We start from the raw sequence: 21,381 nt of genomic DNA, 5'->3' as shown, positions 1-21,381 counted from the left end.
AACAAAGACATTAACTGATTGCAAGCAAGTTAAACAGGATGACAAAAGGCAGAACATCACAAAAATCTCTGTGCCTTAGGCTTGTCTGTATTACAATGAAGGTAAATAAACTATCTATGCTATACAAGTACTTCAGCTTAAATCCTAAGCTTTCATATAGATTCAGGATTGAATTTTTGGTGTAAAGTGAGAGGAGATTCAGGAAGACTGTTAAAACTGCCTGGGAACAAGAATCAGAGGAAGTGAATGAGGCATTGGTGAGACATAAGAAAAACAATTTAGGAATCAGTGATTTTTATATGACTAAGTTCAAATTCAGAAAGCGAACAGTTCTTGATTTCAGTTCTTTTTTCCTTCTTGGTAAACAGAGGAAAGTACTTGCACAGACAAAATGTTACAAACCACTCCACAAGCTCTTTACTCACACTCAATACATCGACACCCCATCCTGAGGCACCTGATGTAAGCTTCTGGGGAGGATTCACTGCGAAGCTGGTCTCCTGTCAGGTATCTAAGGAGCAAAAGGAAATGTTAAAAAAACACAGGCAGTCAATTGCAAGCAGTTCTCACTCACTCACTGGGTGACATTTTGCCTCCTGTTATGGACAATGTATGTTGATTTTTTTTGTTGTCATTTTGTTGTTGGTTTGTTTTGGGTTTTCTAATTCTGATGGAAGAACCAGACTTTTCTGAACCTGATGCTATCAGGTTTTTGAATGGACCAAATTACAGCAGGTTAAAGGCTCCATCTAAATAGCAACCAACCCTGACATCCTTCTAGAGAGCAAATCATGAGCTTTGAAACCCACCTAAACCTCATCATGCTCATGCATGAGCATGTGGGAGGTATTTAGAGTAATATCACACCTCATACTTCAAAATACACCTGTATGCTATATCCATATCCACTTTATTGCATTCCCTGCATTATTTTATTTGTTCATCTCTCCTCCCTCTCTTTACACCTTTTTTTCCACTATAGTGCCAGATAAGCAAATCCCTTCATTTGAAGACAGCTCAAACTCATCATCACATACTTTGTACAATTAATGAACTCTGACATGAGCTCAGGGAGGCTGTTGGTGCTTGGAAAAAAAGGAAGTCCCTTCAGTAACTTAATTTTTTGAAAGCAGAGAGGCTTTCAGAACAGTTTCAACTCAATACTATTTTTTACCAGGACTTGGGTTTTCTGGCAGCTGAGTTCTATCTCAAAACCTGTAAGACCTTATGGGAAGGGGAAAAAACAGTCACAGAAACTCCATTTGCCACATTTAGACCACACTGTAGGAAGGTTTCACACATCCACACAGCACATTTCTGGCATAAATTACTGTCTCTCTCACATTCCCACATTTGTTTGAACTGGGATAGACAACAGGACTTTTGGTAACTTACGTGTTATGAGAGGAGGAAATCCAGTAGTGGGACAAAGGATTATTCATGTCCTGTACATCTATTGAATCATATTTCTCATCCCAAATACTGTTTTCTTTTGCAAATAGGTAAGCAAGGAACTACAATACAAAGAGACTGAATTTAAACATTTTTACCCTATGAGAATAAAAGAAACCCAGCAATGCAGCAAGAGAGGACTACAGGTCCTGCCACCCAGTGAAAATTCTGTGAAAGAAGTCTCTACGAACTACTACAAAGCACCATTATCTCACCTCATCAACAAAGAGGAAAGGTTCAGCAGTCTCTCTCATAGTGTCGTCAATAAACTTCGTCATTCGTTCTCGGACTTTACTGAGATCCTGTGCCCAAGATTCCTTCAGAAAATTGCAATACAGTGAAAAAAAACTTTAGAAGTGGTGTTATTCAGTACAAAAATCATACAGGAACAGAGAGATCTACAGAGAGAGACACACTATGTAAGTACATATGTGCATTGACAGGGAGAAAAAAGTTGGCCTCCTCGGACATGCCTCAACTATAATCTCATTTCTAAGCGCCTTAGAAAACAGTGACTTAGAAAACATCCTTTGAAAACAGTGAAATTGGGAGAAAAAGAAAGTAGCAAGCTTACACAGGAAGTGTAGGTCTCCCTTTTAATCACATTTGCAAACCTGGAGCTCAGCAGTGCCTAGCAAATATTGCACCATTTTTTCACATGGAGTCTGTGCTAAATAACATTATAGAAATCCATGAAGACACAGTTTCAATCACTGCCCTCATCCTTATCTGCTTGCTGGCATGGGACATCTAACTGGCTCCATTCAATAGGAAATTACCTTTGAATGGGATGGAGGCAGGCAGCAATGTGAGAGCAGCAAAAATGGGGCCATGGCCAAGGCATTACCCCAATGCCCCTCTGGTGACAGAAGTGACCAGGCCAGGCATTCATCTCTGCCTGCACACAGCACTTACTTCTAAACTTGTCTGTTTATCTACATGACTAAGTGGAGGCTTATGAAAACCTTATTTACTTTGTCCTCCCTCCTGTCCTCTGGTGCACCTTCAGAGGCTTTATATAGATGAAAAATAACAGTTCTTGTGGACTTCAGTGGCAACAAAGGAGAAATCTTTCCAAGGCCCAGTATTACAGTGGCATCAATCATATTCCATGACTCTTCACATTTCTATTTAATGAGCACAGAATTCTGTGATACAACCCCAAGAAGAAGAGTTCAGTATTTCTGTAACCTTCCCACCTGCTGCTCATGTAGCAGGAATCTCTGGAAGTCATGAAGGTGAACTGCTGAAGCATCTGGGCGGTCAGTATTTCTTTAAAAAAAAAAGGGAAAGTGAAGCTAAAGAAATAAGATTGGTTAATCAGATGTTACAGCAGAAGATGACATGGGTTTGTATCTTGGATTCACAGTAGAAAGGTGCTGCCACCAGCAAGAGACTTTTTATCATTTCAATGGGATTTAGAGTAGGCTTGTATTATCCAATTACTGTATTTTGAGCCTCCTGGATTCCTGATGTACTTTTGAGAGGGATTCATTGGGAAAAGCATCACACCTGCAGTCATTGCTTTGTAGCAAATAAGCTGCATTAACTTGACCAGAGTTTTGGTAAGTTTAGTTGAGACACATGGAAAAGCTTCTTTTAAATTATCACAGAGCCACACTTCACAATTCCTTCTTTATAATATTTAGATGAACTACTATGATTGACCAAAATCTTCTGAAAAAGGGGCAAGGTGCAGCTGCACCAAGGAGAAGTGATATCACTGATGTGCCTTCTGTAAGTCACAAACACAGCAGCATCTGGTGCCATGAAGGTGCTTAGAAATCTGTGCTTTTAAGCAGCCTCACAGTTTAATTATTACATGACCCAGAGCAAAGGAAATACTCTGTATACTCAGAGCAGACTTTTACAGTTACTTCCTTAATCTGTTAGTGTCATATTCAAAACTAAAATAAACCAGTTTAATCCACAATCAACAGGTTAGCAATGCCCGGGACCTTCTTCATGCTGTACACATCTTACTTAAGCTTTCAAGTCCATCAAGTGGAAGATGCAGAAACCATTACTACCAGCATTCAGCTCAGCTCTAGGCAAAAAGCCTGTGCACCACACACTCTCCAGAGTGAAGCAAAACTTTCTGCATCAAATTGTCCATCTATAGCTCTGTCCAGCTATTCATGAAATCAGAAGACAGGCAGAACTTCAGTCCATACCATTTTTGTAGTCAGAAAGTAAAAAGCAATCACCAGGACTTACTTCCAATGTAAGTTCACCTTTCTGAATGCAAAAATATTCGTTATTTCTTTTCACTTACTAAAATATTAGAACAAAAAATAAAATTTAAAAAAACAGTGAGGTAAATAAAAAACAATCCTGCAACACTACAACCATATGAAAATGCAGAAAAATAATACAAATGAAGAGTCTCACCCAAGAATGAAAACAGAGGAATCCTTTTTGAATTCATCAAGAATCTTAAAACAAACAACAAACAACCAAACAAAAAAATAAACATTAAAAGGGGAAAACAACATAAATAATAAAATAATATCCAATTTTCTATGTAATAATGTCCATCTAATAATGTCCATTGTTTTGGAAAGGGGAAATAAATGCCTGTCTGCTCTAGACACGTTGCACACAAGTTGGCAAGACACATTTTTAATTAAATGTATAAGAAAAAAACATACTGCCAAGGCTGGCCACTGCACTTCAGGCCTTTCAATGTGAACACAATTCTCAGACAAAATACTTGCTTTGATAAAGCACCTTATACAAGTAGTCAAATTTCTGGGGAGCTTTTACTGTTTGATATCTCAGCAAAACTGGAATTAAGTATCATCCATCACATTTATTCAAGTGTATATAAAACCTAAATTGTTTTTAGCTTGGCACAGCATCGTTAGAGATAGCAAGAAACTTATCAAGTGACCCAAAGCACTTGTAAGCAAATTGAGAAATTTCTTTGCAGTGATTCACACAGGGCAATAATCGGAGCTTAAAGAAGTCAGAGAGGCTCCTTGCTGTGTGTTTTACTCTTCAGCTTTCTGCTCAAGCTAATTAACAGGACTTTCAGGGCCAAAACTAAAATCCTGTCAGCTACTCTAGGTTTTTTATCACTTCACCATGATTTCAGCATCACTTTTAAACAGCACAAGCTGTATTGCCAGAAAATCAGCATTGACTTTGACTATTGAAGCTTCTGCTTTAGCATCTGCAAAATTAAAGTCGAATCCACAATAAGCACATAGTCAAGAAAGACATTCATGCAAGTAATTTCAAATTATGTGTTTTCACACAGTTTTAAAGGTTTCCTAACTTTCAGAGTCACTAAAAGAATGCAGTTTCCACCAGCTTCATGAATCTGTACAGCAAATACAAGGAAACAGCAGACAGGCAGTTGCCCACTTAAATTAGCTAAAATGTAATTCCACTGCATTTATGCCTCCCAAGGACTGTCTCATGCATGCCCTGTAATGGACTTGCTGCTGGTAGTCCGGAATATGGAATTGCTTCTACCAGTAAAAAATACCAGCCAAACCTCATGAAAAGACATATAGCATCCTGAATAAACTCACAGAAAGAATTCCTCCTAAAAACCCACTAATGTCTGTGCCTGTCCCTACTACCAACACATAAGAAGCAACTTGAATGACTTGTTCATCTCCTTAGGCCAATTGCTGATAGTATCTGTTATCTACACATTGAGTACAGCACTCATTCTTTTTCTGGTACAAGAATGAGGAAAAAAGAAAATCAGTAACAAACTAAAAGATAACCCGATCTCACTACTCTGATGCAGCAGTTGAACAGTATGAAGACTATTTATGAAAATCTTACCAATTTCTGTTGTTCAAACATGATTTTCTTGTAGAACAAATGAAATTGTTCAAAAGTAAGCTCTTCCTTGTGAGCACCTATTTCCTACAACAGAAAGTAGCACACAGAGAATTTAGAATTCCCTGAACTGCCCTTGCACAGTGAACGAGTTACTCTTACTCCAGATGGCATTCTCTCACACATTCTATTCTATTCCATTCCAACTTTATTATTTTTAACCACTTGGATTTTTAAATTTATTTATGCTTTTAAGAATACAAACAAGAAAACAGATGTTGGTTTACGACATAATGCTCCTAGCCCCCATCTTTGGCCTTGCATTTTGCACCCTCACTCCATCTCCATGACTAAAAGAAAAGTAGAGCCTCATTTAGCCATTGTTAGCTGGGCCAGCAGAAGCAAGAATGTCTGCTTTAAGGGTGGAGAGTTGGAAAGCAGGAAAGGGTGGGGATATTCAAGGTTCCTGTAGGAATGGAATGACCTTCAAAATTATTAATATTGGCATTATTTGGAGAGAAGAGGTTATTATTTGATCATATTGAAAAAAATTAAGATGAAATTTATATAGAAGAAAAAAAAAGATAAAATACTTTTCTATGTACTTGCTCAGTACTGGAGCTCAAAACCCAATGTTGGCTTTGGTCACCCACACAATGAAAAGAAGGAACATTTATGTCTGTATTTTCTTATACCCTCAGACATAGGCAAAGCCAAGCTGACAGATAAATCAGTATAATTTATTTAACTATACATGATATAAATAAAAAAAAAAGGAAGTGTCCTATAAAGAAACATCAACACTTATCAGATAGTACCAAACACATTTAAGTAATCAGGTAATTACCGCAAATTTATCCTTCAAGTACTTCACACTGCTCACTTTGAAGTTTACTTGGGGAAGGACAGTTTTCAGCTCTCTAAGACTGATACTGGAGGAAAAAAAAAGAGAAAAAAAAAAGATAGCAAAATCACCACAGTTGTGTTGTGCCTAGTCAGCTACTCATATATTTTCTATCAACACAAAAATGTGACTATTGAAACATTTTGCATAGGGCTCATCTCACATACCTGTAAACTTACATAAACTTAACACCTACATGGAAGCAAGGTAGACATGGAGAAACAGGCATTTCAATTAATTTGGAATTAAAAGAACCATGCTCTATAGATATGTACTTCTCTCTCAGCAATTAAGCAGATCTAGATGTAGCTCAAATGTAGATTTTTATATATGGTCAGATGAACTGCAGCCTTTCTTCCACTGAAACTGGATTACAGACACAGAAAACATCATGCAAAGGCTGTACTGAACAGATGAACACAAACAGAAAATAAAAAGGCCCAGTTTTCAATACCATTTTAACCTTTTTCTCCAGATGTTATTCAGTCTGGTAATGCTGATTTGCAGCAGCAAGACTCTTCCCTTCTGCAACATCTGAACATGATCTCATTCTCCGCTCCCAATCTTCCCTTCCAGTTCCATTTACACAGATCTGTTGATTCTTTTCACAGAGTTTCAGAATGCCCAGTGACATCCCAGCAACATTTCAAAAACCAAAGTTTTCTAGGTAACAGCAAGGCAGCAAGTCAAGGGAGCACAGGTACAAGACCTGTGGGTCCTATCGCTGAAGCCCACAAAATATTAAAGCAATACCAACAGCACCCAACAAAACAAGACTGAGGGACTCTGCCTTGGCCTACAGGACAATTCAGAAGCCATTAAACCACTGCAAACACAAGGCCAGAACAGTGTTGCTTGAAAGCAACAAAACCAATTCGCACATCGATGAAAGTAACACTTCCATTGTACACTGTCCATGCTAGCAGCTACCCCGTGAGATATTCGCATCTCCATTGTACAGGAGAGAAAGAGGCAAAGCAAGAAGGACCTAAGCCAAAGTCCATGCCCAAACCAGATTAGAACTCAGGAAATTCCTGGCTTTCCGCCTCGTCGCCAGACCTCTGGAAAAAAACCACTATTAGAAGTAAGAACAAGCACTCTATTTGTACACTAAACACCAAGCACAAGCGATTTCCTCTGGCCAGACAAGGGCAAGAGAAAACAAAGACTTAGGACTTCATTACCACTGGAAAAAAATTCAACCTGTGGAACACTACTTGCCTGGTAGCATAACCTTTACAATTTACCTCCCTAAAAACCACAGCTCTGAACACAACGGACCTCAGTACGAATTCCTTCCCTGAATTTTTCTAAAAGCATGAATAATCTAGGAAGAGAAGGAAAAACTGCTCTGTCCACAGTGCAAGTCTCCTTGGTCCCAACCAAGCTGCCTTGTAGCAATAAAACAATCCTAAAGCAACAAATGAAACCTCTTCAGCAGACACCTGCTGTCAGCCACAGCTTCTCCATCTTAACATTTGCTTTTGGTTTGTGAACCCAAACAACATACCCCCACTGCTGGGTTAGTTCTGAAAATGCGTCAGGGGGTGCAAGTCAATATCCAGTACAGGATGGGACTGTGGCCAGTTGAGGCAACACAGCTCTGAAATGGGGTCTCAGCTCACCCTGCACGGTGCCACAGGCTGTCTGCACAAAGGTGTGATTTCCTGCAATACCACGGCCTCAGCCACACAATGAAACACCTCACTGCAGCTTGCTTTGGGGAAAAGGTGTACACAAGAGGAAAAGCATGAGCTTTTCTACACTGATTTGTACTTCAGAATAAAATGCATGTTCCAGACAAAGAGAAAAATCATGGTGAAATGATAACACAGAAGGGCGGAAAAGGTAACATTCTTCTCAGTGTCACATGATTTATGGCAACTCTAAGGAGAGGTGTGCAGCTGAATTCATTTTTTTTTAAAAAGTCTCCTTTGTGTGAAAAAGCTACAAAGCCACATCACACATGGACCTGAAAGGAGCTACTGAAACTCAAACACATGAAGCCACACATCACACTGGGAGCTAGAACCCCTGGGACATCTTTCACATGAGAAGCACCAGGTTAGGGGTGATTCTTTGGCTTTGGTCTGTTCAAATACAAGGCAGAGACAAGCCCATGGCCAGGCAGTTGCCGAGCTCAATCTCTACAGTAACACCTTGCTCATTCTGGCAAAGTAATTGTAGGCTAAAATTTAAAATACTTAGTTGTCATCATTTGTTTCCTCATTATACCATTACATAAACCTGAGGGAATGCTATGAACACATGGTATTTAGCAAAAGGCAAAACTCAAGATTCTAAAGCAAAGGCAAATGCCATTTTCAGGGATTTCATACTCCACATTTTGGACAATGAATTCTTAATTTCTTTTCATTTCATATTAGAATCTGCAACAAAAATTCACTAAAAACATCCAAAAAAAGACAGAGCTTCTTACCTATTTTTTCTAGTTTGATCAACAGAATAGATCTGCTTTCTCAGCCAGCTTGTAGAAGAGGGAGGAAAAAAAATAAATCTAAGAATTATAAAGCATATGCAGCCAATGAAAATTCAAAATCTATAGACAAAACTCAATAGAAATACTTAAAGGTCTTAAGATTCATCTCTTTTAGCAAAGCAAACACATTACCAGTGCAGCATTCAAGGATCCAGCCAGTTTTTTTAACCACATTTGTAAATATGTGCTTTGCTGATTTTAAAGTCACATAAACAACACAGGAAGGGGAAGGGTGGGCAGGACAGAAAAGAATGAGTAACCAGAAGCTGTAAAAAAATAAGAGGATAAAGTGAGCCAAAACCTCAGCTAATATAAACTGGAGTAACTCCATAAAGTCAATGATTTCTGCCAGATTTATCTTTGAGCTGTTGGCTCAAATATCTGTTAGATGCATAGAAATTAAAACCTAGAGGGAAGGGAGAGGGGTTTCAAGAATTTTAAAGAAAATTCTCATTACAGTGCATGCCAGTGTTAGATGCACAGTAAAATGCTTTTAGTTGCACCAATAGTAAATAAATACATACATAATTTTCATCTAAAAGATGAATGAATGCACTGCTAAGCTGATCTTGAGCCTCAATAGGAATCACTCTTGCTTGACTACACCAGTGTCAAAGCCACAGTTTGGTCAAGAAGCAAAGCATCCTCACTAACAGCAGTGACCACAAACAAAAATGCCAGCAGTGATGGAAAGCAATGGGGTATGGAGACATTACTGAAACCTTGTCCACAGAACTGGCAATCTGAGCCTGAGCAGTTTCACACACAACATCCTCTAAAGGACAGAGGTGCAGTTTCACCTTCATATGGCTGACTTTTGAATTTCCCAAGAAGCCAACACACAAACAACAGCTGCTCTTGTGACCTCATGAAGAGATTTTGTTTTGGGTGCAGAGAACAAGGTGAATTGCAAGTTCGCATCAGTGTATGAAGCAGAGTGTGACTCCAGAGCACCTATGTAGCAAAATAGACACTGAGAATTTCCATATGAGGTTTCAGTGTCATACACTAACTGAAAAGTGTTCTTAGCACCACTTGTTGCACCTTAAAAATTTCATTCAGATTTTCCTCTTTCAATTCCCAGTCTCACAAAGTGAAAATATGTCCACGTACCTCTCTGTGATTGCAGGTGTGGGAGCACTCATGACCTCTTGATACAAGATATTCAAGCCACACAACCATTTATCAGTATCATCTTTAGAGTCAGCTGAAAAAAATAATATGCTATGGTAAACATCGAAACAAAATCAACAAAAAAACAAGACATAACTTGTCTAGATAAACCCTAGTACACAAAGCTGCTGACTAATCTTCTTCTTTGATAAATCTCATTGCATAGCTTCATGGTGCTACTAATAAAGCTAATAAAAAACAGCATAAATTTGGGGGTAGGTAAGCTCTGACAAAAAATACCTGCTTCTAGAAGACTTTTATCAGAGTAGGAAAGTTTCAATATTTCAGCAAAAAGACTATAAAACTACTGCTGAGCTCCTGTGGTAACACAATCAAAACTAATTTTCTTATCTTCTGTCTCCAAAGTGGCAAAAGCCCAGGACCCAGATCAGAGCAACTTGAAGGACACAGGGAAAAAGAACTCAGTACTGCTATAGCATAAAGCTGGTTCATTATATTCCCAGCAACCTACAACAAAATTGTAATATACTGGCTTTTGACATAATCACCTTCTATTTTATCTTAACCATGCCTCTCAACACAGATTGTTCCAGACTAAATTTCAGCAAGACAAAAAGTAAGGGAGCAATGTACGAAACTGGTGTACCATATATAAAACATTTTAATACAAGTCAAAAAAAGGTATAAAATTCCTTATGTGGCTTAGCTTATCACTGCTTTGTTTTGTTTAAAATTTAGTTTGCCTTTCCATTTCCCAAACCAGAAGAGTCCCCGTCACTTATAATGATGGCATTTGGTAATTCTTCAACCCAAGAGAAGATGAGGCAAGAAGAAAGACTGCTTGCTGGGCAGTTCAGCTTTCCCTAGGAAATACCAGCTAAGCTGCAATAACCTTACATGAGATGTGATCTTTACAACCCTCAGCTGGGCAAAGTCCATTTGATTTAGCAGGGTGGCTCTGAAATGGCATGAAGGCATCTTCAATTAAACCAGCTCTGAAAAATTATTTTCACTCAGGAACTGAAATCTTTTATCAGCCTTCAAAGCAAACAAGTTTCTCAAAAGGTGAAGATTACATTTTATTTAAACATACTTTGAAACAATACTTTATCCTCCAAGGATGAAGCTGGAGCCCAGCCTTAGCTCCCCATTGAAATGTTTTTCAGTTACTTATAATTTCAGACAGAATACCCACTACCACTGCCAAACCAATTCTTCTCCCAAGACAATTCTGCCCCTTATGATAGCTACCATTCCCTTCAAGGAACAATTCTTTTATATTGTTTTGAGAAACCACGACAAAGCCCTTCCACAAGGAAAAGGATTTCCCCCTTAACTGAAAGTTATATCATGTTGTTCTGCAGTTCAGCATTACAGCAACAGCTCATAGTACCAAGTACCAAGTGTTTTCAAAGTATTGGCAGAGGCCTATTTAGAGAACTGCCATGGGGGAGGGACTGGAGGGGCTGTCAGAGGAAATCAAGCTGAAGTCCCTGGCACAGTGGCACGTAAGCACAGCCACTTACTCAAAATTTTCACAGACTTCAGTGAACAATGGTAAAACTTATTTAAAAACCTCTAAGGAAGGATCAGTCTTTCATCTCACAAGCATCTGACTGCAAAAAACTTGTATTCTAATGCTGCAGTCTATAAGAAATTCATCCCATAAATAATAAAAAATAAAAGCTGTCAGTATTTAAACACTTACAAAGCACTCCCCTTTTCTCACATTAAGATTTTGCAATTAAGTTAAAGATTTAAATGGGTAAGCATGTTCCTGCTCAGGACAGAAAGAACAGAGACTCCAAATAAAAATTGTCTGTATTGTTCTAAACCAGCAACCCATTACAAACTTTTTATAAAAGAAATCTCTTTGTAAATTCCACTAGTTAGAAATTGTATTCAGCCTGTACTGTAAAAACTTATATCCTTTTCATTTCAAAATCTTTGGGTTTGTGACCCTGGATAATCTTGCCTGTAATAAAAAGTGTTCCAACCCTTTCTATAGATACAGGGTACAAATTCCCTTTGTTTCACACTGATCTCTTCATTTTAAATTTAGAACTTTCCAATTTTATTTATGGTCCCCTAGTACTTATTTAGAAGAGGTTTAGTATTATCAGGTAACATGCACACAAATAACCCAAACTAAAACTTCATTTTCCCAAATTAAGTCTGCAATTTCTCATAGACGATAGGAAAATTTCTGTGATTCAGCTGCAGTGCAACTTTTTATGGCTATTGCATCCAAAATCATTTTGGCCAGACTAAAAGTGTTAGGACAATATTCTGGCCATAGCAAATAGCTGTCTTTAAAGAGGGCAATGTTATCTCTGCTCTTCAGTGCTGAAAACCTTACTGCAATTATTTAACCAGCTGAAGTCAACCTTGCTAGAAGAATCAGAAACGACACTTGCACAACGCACCACTTGAAAGTGAAACATCCCAAATGCAGCAGGTCACAGACAAGAAGGGCTGAGTAAAAGGTCTGGCTCCAGATTTTAAGCATCTGGTGCACACCTGAACTGCAGAAGTTAAAACCACAGTATTCTGTGCATTCCTGTTCCATCAATGTGTTTGATTTGTTCAATCAGTAACCTTAAAGAAGAAAGAAAGAAGATAAAAGTACCTGCTAAACTTAAGGTGTTGAGGACAAACTGGGTACCATAAAAAACAGTAAAGCAGTGTTCTTCTCTGTGCCTTGCTTTGCAACGTTCAAAGTCCTTTGAATTCTTTCCTGGGCGAATTTCTTTTATTTCCATCAGATCCACTGAAAGGAAACAACATTTAGTCAGTACAACTGCAGAAACTGAAATGGTAGGATGGATAACTCAAAGTATGCAACACATATAAAATAGCTATATATACATATATATAAATGCAGATCTGTATTGGAAAAGAAATGCAAATTGTGCCAGCTTTCAATCCATAAATCCACAAATAAATAGTAACAGACAACAGTAGAAAAGGACCAGAAGAAGAAAAATAACCTGTCATATTTTTATTATCTCACTGTCACTGATTTTCCATGGACAAGGTGCAATACACATGGCCCTTTCACAAATGGTATAAACTCTAATCAAGTAATTTTCCAATTGCCATGACAACTGTTCAGAAACAAAAAGATACAATTCTACCTTACCCACCTAAACCATCCACATATATCTTACATAGCCAGCTAACTTTGTCAGCTAGTACAGTCACTGGTGCTTTCAAAAAAATATTTGAAGCAGTAATATAAAGAGAACATCAAGCTTAATAATTAAAATGTTGGTGAGTTTTCTGATGGCCAGCTCCAGAGAGATGCGTGTTATTTAACATAACCTGTTGTATCACTTTCACCTCACAGTCCTCCAGAGAACACAGGCATGCACAGGAGCACAGCAGAATGGAAACCCTGCACAAGCACACACTCTCCCAAGTCAGCTCCCTTTTTTCAAACCCTTGCTACAAGGCCTGCAGAACAGGAGGGAGACAGCACTGAAATAGAAATATTTGTGCTCTCAAGATAAGATACTTATTAGAAAACTGAGGAAGTGGTTTTGCTCTGCCTGTGGACCAGAGAAATAAACAGCTCTTTCCACTTCTGGACAGTCTTGACTTACGAGTTACAGGAGAAAGAGTGAAGAAAACCATTTCATGGCTGCTCTTGAAATGTGTTTATCAGACCTAGCAAGATCCAAGGAAAACAGCTGAGGGTTTCTGTCCATGCATTTAAGAATGCCACAATATAAACCCTCGGTTTTAAATGAGCACCTCATCAGTAACAGAAGACCTTTAACAACATAATGAAACAGCAGCTCTGCTGCCAGACATGGGTGAGCTGAACAGCAGCAAAGCTTCTGCCTGTGTAATGCTGCATTTCTATGACGCCAACATGGACAGACAAGCAAGGAAGTTCATCAACAAAATCCTGGTAATGAAACATTAATTTACCTTGGAACTTCTTATTCTCTGCAAAGTATCCCAGGCCAAACTTCTACTAGACACTACTTTCTCACAGTCATTAAACAACTTAAACTGTGAAAATGAGACCTCAAAGGTTCATCTGAACTACTCACAGGATACAAGCATCTTTCTTAAATGAATTTTTTCAAGCATCATTATGCTCAAGGTAGAAGTTTTAATGTCTCAGCCTCCCTCTCAAACTACGAAAACATCTCCTAAGATCTGCATATCTAATTGGTGAAGACTCCTAAATTTAGATGTTTCCAAAATAAATTCACATTATGCCTATAAATTACCAGGAACCAAAAGCTCCTAATGATGACTCTGATCCCCTTACCATTCAGTCTCACTTGGATCCCTAAAGATGTATCCAAATTACCATCCTAAATGTCACCATCTAAAAAAAATTGCTCTTATGTCACAAATTTATATTAATATTGACAGAGAAGTATCAGAATGCAGGGACAGAAAGTACCCAGATGGAGAGGGGAGGAGGTTGCATGGCTGCAGTAAATGGTATGGGACTGCACACCAGGCTGCCTCATTCCAGTCATTGGCAAGTGCAACCCCAGTCACCTCTTCTGCTTTCCCTTCACCCAACAAATCCCTGCTGAAAAACACAGTTTTAACTTCAAAGTGAATCATACCTTTCTTTTCAGACTCCTTTAAATCCACACACATGAACAACACAACAAAAGGCCCTCTAAAAGTACAAACTAGAAACAGTGATAAAAGAGATTTCACAACTTGCACTGCTGTTGTCATTTCCAGGGGCTCTTACCTCACACTGACCTATGAAATAAACACACAAATTTACCCAATGTCTCCCCTCAGTTACACACACTCACTACAGTCCTTCTCCTTGCCCTACAGCCTTTCAACCCCACCATCCCCTTCCCCTGCACAAACCTATGTGTATGTACGTAGTGGCACAAGGATTTTTGTATGCACAGACAGGTTGCTGCTCCTCCAACTGGTTTTTCAGAAAGAGTTTCACTATATGGTGATTGCTAAACATTCAGTAAATAGAGAAATGGTTCAGCAAGAGAACAAAATTGGGTGAAAGAGAGGAGAAAGGAATATTTATATTAAAAAACTCAAATACAAAGTTTAACATCTCTACTATTTTCAGGGAACATATTCTATATATCCTACAAAATTTGGGCAAGATATCATTATGTTTCCATAGAAAATAAATGAAACAGGTACAAAACACAAGTTTTATTAAACACTCTTTCAATTTTTACAGAAATAAAGATGTAATACACATTATAGTTTCAGAAAATGAACAGAAACTACTTGTATGTATTTTAATTACATTTCATAGTGTTGGTTAGAAAGAAAAGCCAATGTAGAGAATCAAAGGGAGAAAAGAGAAATATGAACACCAAGCATTAATTTTGGTCTTGCACTAAGCTCTGCATCCTCCACAGGTAGTCTGGACTCGCCTGGCATCCTCCACATGATGCCCAGTAACTCCAAACGGCTGATTCCAACTATATTGAGAAAGGAGCAGGCCAGGAAAAGCTGCAACATGTTTCAGACTCAGATTAGTATATCAACTGTACCAACGTAGCTGTTACGCAGCTACTGTGAACTTTTTTAACAGCACAATCTGTCACTGAACAATTGAAATGTAATTTCATACCTATGCCAGAACACTTCAGACACTCTGTCTTTGTACTGCCTTGAAGTACTGGAGCTTTCCTCCTTCTCAATCCCACATGCAAATTGCAGAGCCATATCCTGCCCTGGCTTCACGGACACATATTCCTGGGGCCTGATACACCCAAAAAAAAGCACAGACCTGGACAGATGCACCTTGCAGTGTCAAATCAAATCCAATACACTTGCAGGTGCAATTTCCACAAGAAAGGTGAAAGAAGACTAAAACATGTCCTAAGGCAACATGAATCAAAGTATGGCCTGTAATTGACTCACATCCAGCAAGACAAGGAGAGCACTCCCCCAGCACAGCCAGTCCCCAGCCAAACAGTTTATAAAAGTCTAGTGCCACTCTAAAACCCACAATTAGTTTACAGTTCATCTATTCCTTTATGTGACTATTTCCCCAGGTTGAAAGGGTCTCCTTAGCAGCCTCATCAGTCATGGATTCGTTCTGACAACTCCCTCAAGTGGTTCTTTAAGGAGACCAGACTCCAAGGCACCTTCAATTACCACACTGTCTCAGGCTCTGATCTGGATATGCGTTGGAGGCAGTTCAGTTCCTGCTGCTGTATTGTTTGGCACATCAGTGAATTCAATGGATCCTCACACTATTACATAGATACTTTCCTAAAACTGCACAGATCAATTGTCAGTGCCTTCCAGGGCACCTGACAGAGCTCTTTACTGCCATGAACTTAACAATAAACTTTTGATCCTCAACATCTCCACTGATCTCCATTCAAATAACCCAGCAGCAGCGATCATGTTCAGTCACACACTTGCAGGTACAAATTCCTGTTACATTTCCTTCAGCCACACTTGGAGGCAGATGGTAAAACAGAACCTGCATTTCACTACGGGAGGTGCTGTGCAAGCTGAGGGGAAGACATGATTCAAGATAACCAAAGGCAGAAAAGTATGTCAATAGGAGAACTGTGAAAAAAACATAACATTGTTACACACAACACTGTGCTGCACTGCTATTTAAAGAGAGAAGTTCTGGCTCTATCTGCCACAATGGTCACCCACCAGCCATCTCTGGGTGGGAACACAACCACCCAGCACCTGAACAGACAGGTGGGTTAGGGAACAGACCCTGCTGAAAACCAGCCAGTGTCACCAGCAGAGCAACCTTCTGTAAGCTGGCAGTGTCCATCTAAGTTCACTGGAGGAAGGCAAGTTTGCAAGAACACCTTTGGTCAAATCAGGTAATGTTAGGCTGGAACATCAGGCTGATTGCATATAAATGCATGGGTCAAAAAACCTTAAAGGCTGTCAACCCAACCACGAGGTACCCTTGACAGAAAAGTCTACATTAACAGTGTAAAAGTTTACCTGAATCTGCCATTATGGACTACAGAGTTCCGTAAGATAACACTCCTGATTCAAAGCCCAGATGCCCCATGTGTTTGTGGCCACAAATGGTGCTCAGCTCAAAACTAAGTCATGTACTTAATGAAGGAAAAGGAAAAGCCTACAGAGAGTTTCAGAGGAGGCTTACAGAGTCAGAAATCATGCTGTGAGCATTATTTCACGAAGTCTCAAGAATTACTGGCAATGTTTTGAAGAAGAAAATAAGGGACTCTGAACACCCAAGCTGTGTGCACCAAGACATGGGTTGGCCATTCTCTCTATGAATATAATTGCATTTTCATGTGTATATATGTGTAGCAACATTCCACACTAAGAACCAGATTTTTTTCTGAATATTTGCATGACAAAATATTCCAAAGTAGGTTTCATTTTAGAAAGGCAGAAACTGCCAACTGCAACAGAGGCTGCATGCAAATGAGTGCCCAGTGAATGAAGAAAGCCTTTAGTATCCTTTTGCAAATGTACTTCGTGGTGGTTAGAGAGGACAATGGCTCTGCTCTCACTTCTGCAGAATTAAATATTAACTACCCAAGGTGTGTTTTAACAGCCTCTTTTTTTCAGAGCAGCAATGAAACAAATCTTATGTGACTCTAGAGGGAACAAGGTGAGGCTTCTCTCCAAGGACAAAGCCACAAGAAAGCAGAAATGCCCTGCAGCATGGCAGTCCAGATGTGGCAGGGAAAGTAATTCAGCTCATATAAACAGAGATGTTTACTGAGACATTCAGAGGCACAAGGAAGTCATTACAGATAAGCCACAAAACCTGTGAAAACACAGTTACAAGGATGAAGCCTGAGAGACAGTGTGGTGCACCTTGAGAAAGCACCCCTGAGTACCTTTCCAAGGGGTCCTCTGGGGATTTAGCTGAGTGATTGACGTAAGGTTTAGAGAAGTGCACCTTTTAAACCCACAGGGATTTATGTAACCAGGTCACACAGAGCTGGCATGTACAGTAACAACAAATTACTAATAAATTCATAACTCCTCACTGGATTGCTCAGTACAGCACCATGCTACAGTGCTTCCCAGTTTGAACCCTGAATTCAAGGGGCTGTACACCTGGCTACTGCTTTCATATTAAAAATTAAAGGGCACCTCCACAAAATGGCAAAAGAATAGGGTAAAATTTACATATGTGCTCATAAAAGTTTACATTCTGCTCCATGCAACAAAACAAAACAAAAATCTTGGTATATAAACCTGACTTTGGGAAAAGGATGGAGTACCTACATCTCACACTCACTTTGATCAACCAGTTTAGGGGTGCTGAGGTCTGTGCAGTTCATTCCATCCCCGTTTTGCTGGCTGGCCATGACAGGAAGTCTGGTCGTTGTAAGTTAGCATCAGGCATTGCAGAACTGAGCTGCTAAAGGGAAGACATTATTTGAAAGGAGCTAGAGGCTACACATGTTCATTTTTTCATTTGACCACAGAAACCAAGCTTCATGTACTCAGCTGAAGACTTACACAAAGATCCCCTGGCTAACAACTGAAATACAGCCATTTCAAAACACACCAAAGAAGAGGTGAATTTTAATGTTCCTTTGTGAAGCTACTCCATAAAGATAAAGAAGTGGAGTCACTTTGCAATGACATATTGTTCTTTAACGGTATTCAGAATACAGAAGGCAAATGACAAAATAGAGACTCAGGGTTTTCAGTCTGAGTTAAGTTTATTTATTACTTTAAGTCTGAAACAGTAAGGAAATTCAGACAAAAATTCTGCTAGCAGTAAGGAAAACAAAGGTCCCTACTAGAAGTCAGCAAGATCAAGCGCAGTATTCAAGCCAAATTAAGCACTCGTTTCACACTCCTCACCATAATATATATATGCTCATCACTTCTCCCAGAGAGGTACAAATCTGTATGTGTTTATACCATCTTCTCCAATGGGGGAAAAAAAAAAGTTTTCCACCACAGAACAAACTTACAATGATAGTAACAATTCTATTAAATAAATGACTCAGCTTTTTAGCACATAGGAAAAAAAATCAATGCTTAAGAATGTGAGCCACATGCATGAACACACTCTTAGGTGTCAGTTTTTGAAGTTCCCCAAGGCATCTGACAGCCAAAAGGATGCACGGCATAAAAATTTGCTCTCTTTGGCAGTCATTTTAGCGAAGATTTTAAAAGCAACATTATCAAAATTTAATTTCAAGGCAAAGATGCTGCTGGATAAAATTCACAAAATAAAACAAAGATAGAAAACCCTAACCCTTGTTAGGCAGAACAGCACTGCCTGTGGCAACACGCAGAAGGTAGCCATTAAATTAAACTTCAGGTCCCTGCTTTTCCCCTCACCCCGTCAGTTGAATGTGGCCTGACCTGGTGCTGGTATCTACACGACTCTACTACAGATGCATGGCTCCTGTAATGAGCTTTGAGTATTAAATATCCAGGTGCAACTTTTGGCAGAAACTAGCAATTCCTGCCTGGCAGTGTAGCAAATTCTGAAAGCACAGGACAATCTTACAGATTGAGAAAAAGCAGAGCAGCTCCCACAGGTTCTAATTCTACTTCTGATTTTTGTTTTCACACTCCCTTTACCTGTGAAACATGAAAATTCAACTTTGTTTTATGTCTGGGTTTTTTAATCATGTTCTAGAGGACAAATTCTGTAAAATCTCTCCTTTTAAGCAGGGAAGAAAATCTCAAGTGAACGTAACACTTGATAACTCTTTCCTGTAGTTTAAATGAAAAATCATCAATGCTAAATGACTTTGAGATGGCATATTTATTTAAAAGTGGCCATTTTTTCCTACAAACTCTGGGAAAATATTACACATTAAACTAGAGCAGTGAGACAATGCGAAATGAGCAGTTCACATTAATTCTAAAATAACATGTTATGCATTGTCAAACATGGGTTTCTGTTATAAATGGAAAAAAGATACAAGACAGTCCTATTCAATTAATAAATGTCTGGGCTGCAGAAAATAGAAATGGCTGCTATTGCTGTACTGTGGTGTGTCACAAGCATCAAAAGCTTCAATTTCAGTATAGCCTTTATTCCCCTGCTTCATAATTCTGCAATTATACTGACACGATGTCTGCATCTCTGCCACTGAAGTACCCAGGTACTTCATCCTCTGGGAAAGTTTTCAGAATAAATTAATACTAACATTTCTCTTCCCACCTTATCCACCCTGACCTCTCACTCTGCATACAGAAAGAGCAGTTTCACAGCTGATATATAACATAACTTTTTCTAAATATGGCCCTCTGATGCTTTAAACATATTTCTTGTAATGAGCTTGCACAACTAAATTGTTACTAGATATTTTTATTATGGAGTCTTTTGCAATAAATAAAGAACATGAAAAAAACATGAAAATGTGATCTTTCTTTTCCAAAAAAGAAGATATTAAAATATGGTTTATATAATTTTACAAAAGCAGGTCACCTCTTCACATTAAAAAAAAAAATCCTAGGTATTCAAAAACAGAGAAATCATCCTCTGTCCTCAAATAGAATTTTCCTTGAAATGAGCATGCTTGTATTACAGAGAATCACACACTTCCACATTCAAGGATGGCACCACAGATTTCTGAGAGTATAAATTCTCCTGGCTGTGAATCATCCCTTCACTCAAGGGATTCTTGGAAGAATGTGCAGAAACTCACACATTTTCCAGTGACTAATCCAACTCTAGTCATCATGAGCTTTCCCTTAATAAGAGCCCTGTAAGCACTTTGCATCTGAGAAAGAACGAATGCCCATAATGGATCAGCTTCCTGGAGATTTACACCTTGGCCACCTGCTTGCTCTACAAGCTTAAATACATAACTTTGGGGCTTAATTTATTCATGTGCATATAAATGCCGTACCGCAATTTGGGAGGCCTTATTTGGAAGCTGTGGAATGTCCTCTCAGACAGCAAACCCCAGGTGTCAGCCACACAGCCGTGTGTCTCAGCAGAGTCCTGGCAAATCCTGCCCTCCCTTGGCCACCTCTCCCTTCCCCTCTGCCTGTCACTGCTGTCCCAGTGTGCACAACACCCCCTGGGACAGTCTGAAGTGGGCAGAACCAGCCTCGGGTGTGTGTGACCCAGGGCACCCATCCAGACCCACAGAGAGTTGTAAAGGTTAAACACACAATAAAAATACACAGCAGAACCCTAAGGAGGCAACACACTGCAACAGACCATGCTGGCAGCTTCACAATTACCCACCCAGAATGCAGGGATTCATTTCTGCAGGAAAATTAAAACAAATTAAACAAGTAAATCAAATCCCTCTGTACAAGGAAACCAAACTTTCCTTCTCTCAAGCAAAAAAAAGTTCATTGTCTCAAATGCCTATGTGGGTAGACAGGTGATGGAATTTAACTGCTCAATATTGGGCTGTGAAAACATCACCTCAAACTTACGTCATGCACAGTCAGAAATACAGTGCCTCTTGATCTACTGTTGAAACAGCATATCCTTCTCTAAAGGACACAACCAGCCTGTGTTCTTTCATTTAGGGGGAAATGCAGAGGTTTCTCTGCAGTCCCTTCCTCTTAGAAATTCCTTTTGTACATGGCAACTCAAGTCTCTCAAAAAGTCAATTTAAAATCTCCAGTACTTGGACACTGTGATCTGAACCACACAGTGAAGACA

At 39.1% G+C, this 21,381-nt stretch overlaps 1 protein-coding gene across 8 annotated transcripts in view; it reads right to left on the bottom strand.

The window, feature by feature from the left end:
* PLCG2 (phospholipase C gamma 2) overlaps positions 1-21,381 on the bottom strand; it is a 64,806-nt gene that overhangs the window by 27,112 nt on the left and 16,313 nt on the right. For all 8 annotated transcript variants that reach the window (XM_068203107.1, XM_068203109.1, XM_068203110.1 and 5 more), the window contains 10 exons: positions 12,418-12,558; positions 9,768-9,861; positions 8,595-8,642; positions 6,098-6,182; positions 5,254-5,337; positions 3,844-3,887; positions 2,652-2,724; positions 1,668-1,769; positions 1,396-1,514; positions 426-511 (listed from right to left, as the gene is read on the bottom strand). In XM_068203107.1, the coding sequence (XP_068059208.1) occupies positions 426-511; positions 1,396-1,514; positions 1,668-1,769; positions 2,652-2,724; positions 3,844-3,887; positions 5,254-5,337; positions 6,098-6,182; positions 8,595-8,642; positions 9,768-9,861; positions 12,418-12,558 (876 nt within the window). The remainder of the gene's footprint in view (positions 1-425; positions 512-1,395; positions 1,515-1,667; positions 1,770-2,651; positions 2,725-3,843; positions 3,888-5,253; positions 5,338-6,097; positions 6,183-8,594; positions 8,643-9,767; positions 9,862-12,417; positions 12,559-21,381) is intronic.

Source organism: Anomalospiza imberbis, chromosome 12 (genome assembly GCF_031753505.1).
Source record: "Anomalospiza imberbis isolate Cuckoo-Finch-1a 21T00152 chromosome 12, ASM3175350v1, whole genome shotgun sequence".
NCBI lineage: Eukaryota > Metazoa > Chordata > Aves > Passeriformes > Viduidae > Anomalospiza > Anomalospiza imberbis.
The sequence above is the reverse complement of the archived record's forward strand: the minus strand, read 5'-3'. Positions and strand labels throughout refer to the sequence as shown.